The 9,127-nt window shown below is 37.1% G+C and overlaps 1 protein-coding gene across 1 annotated transcript; it reads right to left on the bottom strand.

Annotated features, from left to right (window-relative positions):
- Nucleotides 1-3,855: 3,855 nt before the first annotated feature.
- Nucleotides 3,856-8,350, bottom strand: LOC107870059 (zinc finger AN1 and C2H2 domain-containing stress-associated protein 13). Its single transcript, XM_016716455.2, has 2 exons — nt 7,592-8,350; nt 3,856-5,038 (listed from the first exon to the last, which is right to left on the bottom strand). Exons 1-2 carry the CDS (start codon nt 7,688-7,690, stop codon nt 4,304-4,306), a joined length of 834 nt encoding a protein of 277 aa, XP_016571941.1. The 5' UTR covers nt 7,691-8,350; the 3' UTR covers nt 3,856-4,303.
- Nucleotides 8,351-9,127: the final 777 nt, after the last annotated feature.

The raw sequence follows: 9,127 nt of genomic DNA, 5'->3' as shown, positions 1-9,127 counted from the left end.
AGACAGTTGACAGTTAAAAAGGCTTAAATGGATGTAATTTCTTTTGAGCCCTTAAACTAATTCGAATTTGCATCGAGAGGTAGATGTCATTTTAGGATAAAATACTTCCTACCAAAGGCAAGGTTCGGAACGAATTCATCGTCGTCTGGCTGAGCGACGATTACGAGTGATTTCGGTTTCGTGCAAGTTGCAGCCGGCAATACGAATCGAGTATATGTGCTTTAATTGGTTAGCTAATCGTCGTATGATTGAGCGACGGTTACTAGTGATTCTGGCTTCGTGCAAGTTGCAACATGCAATACGAATCGAGTACATGTGTTTTAATTGGTTAGCTAATCGGCATATGATTGAGCGACGATTACTAGTGATTCTGGCTTTGTGCAAGTTGTAACATGCAATACGAACCAAGTACATGTGTTTTAATTGGTTAGCTAATCGTTGTATGGCTGAGCGATGATTACTAGTGATTCCGACTTCGTGCAAGTTGCGGCTAGCAATACAAATCGAGTACATGTGTTTTAATTGGTTAGCTAATTGTCGTATGATTGAGCGACGATTACTAGTGATTCTGTCTTCGTGCAAGTTGCAACATGCAATATGAACCGAGCACATGTGTTTTAATTGATTAGCTAATCGTCGTATGGTCGAGCGACGATCACTAGTGATTTCGGCTTCGTGCAAGTTGCGGCTAGCAATATGAACCGAGTACGTTTGTTTTAATTGGTTAGCTAATCGTTGTGAGATCGCAATTCTCATCTTCCTTCAGATTATTATCGACATTCTGTTTAGGGTTTCAAACTCAACAATGACAACTAAACACGAGGTTGCACTCATTCGAAACTTAAACCAAGACCTTACAGCACGAGCTAACGACAAGCATCTTTGGGTAATTATCGCTCATTACAACATTTGATAGTAAATTTCTTATTTAAATAGAGATAAGCATCCAGTAACGCCTGAACTGTGGACAAAGTTGTTACACCACACTCTAACTTTACAGGGGTTTTATTACCCACGAACTCAATTTTAGCGTATTGTTGTCACCCTTTTGTACTAACGTGGTACCTTTATTACATAAAATGAGATCCACGTCAAAGGTGTCACGTCAGCTAAAAAAAGATTGACAAAAGTTGTCACGTCAGCTAAGAAGGACGACAAAAATATGCTAAAATTTAGTTGAGGTGATAATAGGGTCCCCGTGGAATTGGAACGTATCGCAGCAAATTTGGTCATAGTTCAGGGTACTAGATACTTTACTCTAAATACTTGTAAGAACACCATGTCCTTTCACCTCGATCAATTTCTCGGTGAACCTTACTTGATACAGTACGTATACTGATGAAAGATAACAGATATCATGTGAAATTAATCGATTAGCATACAAACTAATCAATGCCATTACTATAAAAATAATTTAATTACTTACACTACCAAATCAACTAATAATGTAAAATCAAACTTAGCTAACTTAACTATGTTACTAGGTTTTAATTAATTACAAATTGAACCAAATTAATTTAGCCACCAAATGTGACCATTAATAACTATCACATAATCACAATATTTATCAATGTTGACATATGCTTTTTCTTATTTTACTGACTAATTCTTCCTAACCAAGTCACAATATGTGTGTACCAACATTGGGGACCAATAATTAAAGTATCTTATATTTATATAAAATATATATTTTTTCTATTTACAACTATTCATTTATATATGTGGTCTAATTACTAAATCTTGTTTAAGCTTTAAAAAAGGAAATTATAAAATAGAAAAAGATTGTACTCAGTTATGAATTCACATGAACTCAATAACTTTTGTTCAAATTCTGCATATGTATTAAAAACTCTACAAATACTTATCGTTGCTTTACAACTCTTCTATACTTCAATAATTGTAAAACGTTACATATAAAAGTGGACGAATCTGGCTTATAAGTTATGGATTCACGTGAACTCAATAACTTTTGTTTAGATTCTGCATATTTATTAAAAACTCTATAAATGCCTATCGTTGCTTTACAACTCTTCTAGTACTTGAATAATTGTAAAACGTTGCATATAAAAGTGGACGAATCTGACTTATAAGTTATGGATTCACGTAAACTCAATAACTTTTGTTTAGATTCTGAATATATATTAAAAACTCTATAAATGCCCATCATTGCTTTACAACGCTTCTTGTACTTGAATAATTGTAAACGTTGCACATAAAAGTGGATGGATCTGACTTATAAGTTATGGATTCACGTAAACTCAATAACTTTTGTTTAGATTCTGCATATATATTAAAAACTCTATAAATGCCTATCGTTGCTTTACAACTCTTCTAGTACTTGAATAATTGTAGAACCTTACATATAAAAGTGGACGGATCTGACTTATAAGTTACGAATTCACGTGAACTCAATAACTTCTGTCCAAATTTTATATATGTATTAAGAACTCTACCAAATACCTATCGTTGCTTTACAACTCTTCTATTACTTGAGTAATTGTAAAATGTTACATATAAAAGTGGACGGATTTGACTTATAAGTTATGGATTCACGTGAACTCAATAACTTTTTTCAGATTCTACATATGTATTAAGAACTTTACCAAATACCTATAAATATCTGCCCATGAATCCAATTTTCATTGTATATATTAACTTGAGATTGATATAAGTTTATCTCAAGTTAAATATGCATTTCAAATGACTCTTTCTAATTATAGACTTGTAATATTCAAATTCTGAATATGTTATATTTCTAGGAACTTTTAAAAGAAAATTTTTGGATAGTTTTTTCTAGAAAGTACTAACAATAATGATAGAAGTAGAAACACCTAAATGATATAATTGCTCATCATTAATCTTAATTAATATCTTGCCTTATAAGAAAAACCTGGATTACCAAAAACATTATTATACTAGAAACTACTTATTAGTAGTTGTTCCTTTTTGAACTATCACCATCTATATATTAAGACACACTTCACCGACATGGTCGAAGCACGCCCATCCAGTGTGGGTGTCTTCCGGTGGTCTTTTAGCCTTAGAAGAAGTCGTGTCCGCCCGGAGCATCTGTAGCGTCCTCCTTTGATATTCTAATTTGGGAGAACGAAAAAGACTGACCTGCTCGGTGACTTTCGCGGACTAGCCAACTATTGGTTGTTCCCTTTTTCTACCTGAACTATCACCATCGACTCGATCAACTAGGTGTGTTTCAATATATAGACGGCGATAGTTCGGGTAACGAAGTTGGGATGTGACTCGCAAACAAATGATAGTTCATGTGTGTTTATAACCATTATCTTCAATATGTAGAAGGTGATAGTTTAGGTAACGAAAAAAGAACCTATAGTTGGGATGTAAAACTCGCAAACAACTGATAGTTCATGTGTGTTTTGAACCATTATCCTCAATATACAGACGGTGATAGTTTAGGTAACAAAAAAAGAACCTATAGTTAGGATGTGACTCGCAAACAAATGATAGTTCATGTGTGTTTTTAACCATTATCTTCAATATGTAGACAGTGATAGTTCAGGTAACAAAAAAAGAACCTATAGTTGGGATGTAAAACTCACAAACAACTGATAGTTCATGTGTGCTTTGAACCATTATCTTCCATATATAGACGGTGATAGTTCAGGTAACGAAAAAAGAACCTATAGTTGAGTTGTGAAACTCGCGAAAAGCTATAGTTCATGTGTGTTTTTAACCATTATCTTCAATATATAGACGGTAACGAAAAAAGAACCTATAGTTTGGAGGTGAAACTCGCAAAAATGTGATAGCTCGGGTGTGTTTTTAACCATTATCTAGAAAAATTTGTTGTATCACTAAGATATACTGCTTGCTCTTATCTATCAAAATCAAATGGATATGTTCATTGAAACAGAAGATAGTGAAAGACAACAAAGAAACCAAAAGAACATCCACTTTAAAGGGCAGCCCGGTGCACTAAAGCTACCGCTAAGCGCGTTGTCTAGGGAAGGGCCCCACCACAAGGGTATATCCGCAGCCTTACCTTGCGAAAGAACATCCACTTTGGGGAAAAAAATCAATCTCATGTTCACAATGAAAATTCAATAGACTTTTTTTCTGCAAAAGAATAAACAAGAAAAGGCCGGGGATCTATCGGAAACAGCCTCTCTGCTTCATCTGAAGTAGTGGTATGGACTGCGTACACTTTATCCTCCCCGGACCGCACTTGATGGGAAATTGGGAATACACTAGGTACGTTGTTATTGTTGTTGTAACAAACAAGAAAAAGGTATTATGTACTTTTGCTTCTTTACATGGACCTCCAAATTTAACCCTTTGAAGTTCCTTTATGTTCCTTTTCAACATGTTCCACAAGGGCTACAGGATCTCGAAAACCTTTACTACATCTCGGACAGACATCGACTGTCAAGTTCATGACACCGTTCTTCTCGTGCACTTTCTGCACGTGGTCAATGAGAGCTTTGACTGTCGAAAATCTTAGATGACATTGTGGACATGGCTCTACTTGACTGGTGTTAGTAACAGCGTGGTTGGTGGCGTGGCTGCTTTGCCCGGTTTGCTGTGTTTGGTTAAACTCACTGTTGAACTTTTCCTTTACAGATGATACCACCTTGAGTAAACTCGTAGTCCATCTTGAGGACGATGTTGGCTGAGCTTTCTTGGGTTCGTCTTTACTTCCATTCAGAAAGTTCATAAATTGGAATGACGGTTCTGGTTTCTTGGGACCGGGGCAGTTGTGATCAGGTCCAAACCGATGCTTCAAGCAATGGTCAAGAGTACAATCGCGACATTTGATTGTGTTGGAGAAAGTTAAGAGCTCTTTGCAGCGAGGCACTGGACATTTTTTCTTCTTTGTGGCTTTTTCATAGTTCGATGGATCACACTCCATGTTGACATGAGATTCCCACGTTATGTTTGGGTCTTCGTTAGGATTAAGGCGTACACCTTTTGCACAGAGCGGGCAAATGACCACCGTGACATTGTTCTTGTTAGCTGTTGGACACTGGTGTCTAATATAGCTCCGATGATCTAGACAATACACCTGCAAGGAGTTATGGTATGTTGAAACACATTCAGAACCAAAGATCATTCCAGATGATCAACGACCAAATTATGCCAATTCTAAAGTCATACAATATCCTATGAACAACGTCATTTAAAGCAGAGAAAAAGTTTCTAAAACACAAGCAGAAGCGCAACCAGTATATATACTAGTCGGACTATTAAAAATGAAAGAAAACCTTGATTCTGTCTATGCATCATCGATCTAGCCTATATAGAGCCCATACGGGCTATTGAAGTTTAAATTTTTAAATCCAGACTAGATCAGGCAAGAGAATAACGATAGTCCCTATAGAAGAAATCCATTCCCTTCACAATTATCGACTTCAATCCACGTATAAAGAAGTTGTTGATTCAGCTGAACCAACTTTCACATAAAAGTAGAGAGAATAACTCCTGAAATCTCCGTCTGAATGCCATGTTACAAGTTCAGGAACATTTAGCTTTAAAAGTCAGAATAAAGACGGAACAACAGAGGTAAAAGTTTAATCAACCACGTGAAGCACATCAACAACTGGTACTCCGAGATGCACATTACACGAGAATAATTATGGAAATACTAAGACCAATAGTCCGATATTCAGTACCTCATCCTCTGTTGTTGTTTTGTATCGTATGTACAATTGATCACAAGCTTACATACAATATAACGATTTAAGTTCTTTCTTTATGTATACTTTGGTATCAACGTATGGTAAACCCCAACCCCCGAACTCTTCTATCTAGGAGCCGAAAAATGGTCTTTTTCCACTTTGCTAATTGAATCTCAAGTCTCAACCTTACTGTTGGAAGTGGAGGGTGGTAACTACTAGATAATACACCTCCGTAATCACTGCCATTCAAATTTCAATATCTCATTAACTCATGAAAAGGATCGTTTATCTTCAACTGTTTCCATCTCTACCTAATGAATTGCTACATAATTCCTCGTCAAACAGCATATTGTTGCTGCACTTTGACTGATATGGAACTTAGATATTATGGAACGAAGAAAAGCATAAAATGCTCGAAATGAAACAACATGTGCCATAGTTTGGTTCCTAGGCTTCAGCTCAACTTTGTCATGTTCTTGATTACACAATCCTTCACATTTTCTTGAACTCAATATCTCCCGCAAAGCAAAATCTTCAGAATACCCCAACGCCACCGCCCACCACAACCAAACAACTACACCATCTTTTTTCCTATGGACCAAAAAGATCTAAACTTTGATATAAACCCAGGTCAAAAACTCAAAAACAAAAAGTAACTTTTTACCCTACCACACCCACAACAACCAACAGCAAAAAAATGTTCTTTTTCAGGTGGAAAAGGGAACGAGGAAAAACACAAAATACTCAAGATTATATAATAGCGGCCATAGCTTGGCTCCGTAGCTTCAATTTTACTTTGCCATATTCTTGATTACTCAATCCTTTACATTTCCTAGAGAACCAAATCCAACCCACAAAAGAAATCCTCACAAAAATATTAGAAAATTATCTTTCTCTCCTATTTCCAGCCCCACTACATCACAACCAAACAACTAAAAAGCACACCCCGGTGTACTAAACTCCCTCTATGTGCAGGTTCTAGGAAAAGGGATGGACCTCAAGGGTCTATTATACGCAGCCTTAACCTGCATTTCTGCAAAAGGTTGTTTCCATAGCTCGTTCCCGTGACATGTTTTCTGGGAAATGGCCAAACCACAAGGGTCTATTGTACGCCGCCTTAATCTGCATTTCTGCAAAAGGTTGTTTCCATAGCTCGTACCCGTGACATGTTCTGGGAAATGGCCGGATCACAAGGGTCTATTGTACGCAGCCTTAACCTGCATTTCTGCAAAAGGTTGTTTCCATAGTTCGTACCCATGACGTTCCGGGAAACGTCCAGACCACAAGGGTCTATTATACGCAGCCATAACCTGCATTTCTGCAAAATGTTGTCTCCATAGTTCGTACCCGTGACAAGTTTTGGGAAACGGCCAGACCATAAAGGGTCTATTGTACGCAGCCTTAACCTGCATTTTCACAAGAGGTTGCTTCCATAGCTCAAATTCGTAACATGACAACAACGTTACCAGTTACATCAAGGCTCCTCTTCATCACAACCAAACAACTAAAAAAAAAAGGCAGCCTGGTGAACTAAATAAAGCTACCGCTATGCGTGGTGTCCAGGGAAGGGCCCATCACAAGGGTGTATCGTATGCAGCCTTACCTTGCATTTCTGTCAAAGGCTGTTTCCAAGGCTTGAACCCGTCACAATCAAACAACTATACAAAAAAAAGTTCTTTTCCTTGTGGACCAAAAAGATTGAATCTTTATAACACCCCACATTCAAAAACTCAAAAACAAGTAAGATTTCAATACAACATTGACAAAAATAAAGAATCCAATGTATAAAACAAAAAAATGGCACATCAAAAAATGTTCTTTTAACCTGTGGAACAAAAAAGATTGAAATTTTATGACACCCCACATCAAGAAAGCTCAAAAACAAGGCATATATCAACACAATATTCACAAAAGGACAATAAATCATGCACAAATGGTACCTTGTGACAGCAATCACAGGTGAAAGGCAAGAAATCAATCTGCCTACAATCCTCAACCGAACAATGTTTCCCAAGATTTGCAAATTCTGGTGTTCCCATTGAATTTTCAAACTTTGTAAACAACAAGAGCAACAAAATACTAGCCTCGGTGGATAGAGTTACGATATCTGTTGCTGGTGGAAGGTGATAGATATCCTGGAATTAATGAATGTGCGTGAAAACTGGCTCGGACACCCAGATATCCTGGATTTGCGTGCGAAAACTGGCTCGGACACCTAGGTATCCTGAATTAAATTGAGATGCGCGAAAACTGGCTCGGACACTAGGTATATATCCTGGATTTAATTGAGATTACGATATCTGTTGGTGGTAGGAGGTGACCTGGAATTAATGGATGTGCATGAAAACTGGCTCAGACACCCAGATATGCTGGATTTGCTTGCGAAAACTGACTCGGACAACCAGGTATCCTGAATCTAATTGAGGTGCGCGAAAACCGGCTCAGACACCCACGTATCCTGGATTTAATGAAGGTGGGCAAAAATTAGCTCGGACACCCAAGTATCCTGGATTTGATTTGGGTAAATGGGGTTTCTTTGAAGATTCTGAGGAGACAACGTTGGAATTGAAGAATTCAACGTTGTCTGTCCTAAATTACCTGGCAAATGATGACTTTTTCTATCACTTTTTATTTTCTTAATTTTGAAGAGAAATGGCATTTTTATAGTTTTTGAAGGACCAAATGGAATCAAAGTTCATTCATTAAGGACCAATTTGATTATTTTCTCATAAATTGCAATTGAAGTATGTGATTCTCAAGCTAGCTTTGACCAAAGATTACAAGTGAGGTTCGAGGACGGTAGATTATACGTATATCTTATCCCTATTTTATGAAGGTAGAAATATTGTTTTCGAAGGACTTTCGGCTCGAGTAGAGCAAATAAAATCAGGCATGAAAAGGAAAAATAATCATGAAGAAACACGACAATTAATAAGGAAACAATAGCAACAACAAAACCATGCGAAATCAAAAGCAAGATACTATAAGTAAGGCTAATATCATAATTCATGACCTCCACATCGTCCTATCTAAGGCTATGTTCTCGGTGAGCTAAAACTACATCATGTCCTCTCTAATTTATCATCTCTCCCCAATACTTTTTCAGCCTACCTGTACCTTGCCTAGTACCCACTATATCCAACATCTAGCGCCTCCACATTGGGACATCTGCGCATCTCCTCTTCACATGTCAAAATCATCTTAAGTCTCGTTCCCTCATCTTGTCCATCACGAAGGCCACTCCCACTTAGGCTCGGATATCCTCATTCTTAATCTTATCGCTCCAAGTATATCCACACGTCCATCTCAATATCCACATATCCGCAACTTGCATCATCTGAACATGATAGTTCTTGACTCGTTTAGTTAGATATAGGGATAATAATATCATGTACTTGTTAGATATAGGGATAGTTCCCAATACGTACAGTTCGACCAAATTTATTTACCAATATGGTCGAAATATACACAAAATA

The sequence above is a fragment of the Capsicum annuum genome, chromosome 5 (genome assembly GCF_002878395.1).
Source record: "Capsicum annuum cultivar UCD-10X-F1 chromosome 5, UCD10Xv1.1, whole genome shotgun sequence".
Classification (NCBI taxonomy): Eukaryota; Viridiplantae; Streptophyta; class Magnoliopsida; order Solanales; family Solanaceae; genus Capsicum; species Capsicum annuum.
Note: the sequence above shows the minus strand (reverse complement) of the source record. Positions and strands in the feature narration are given on the sequence as shown.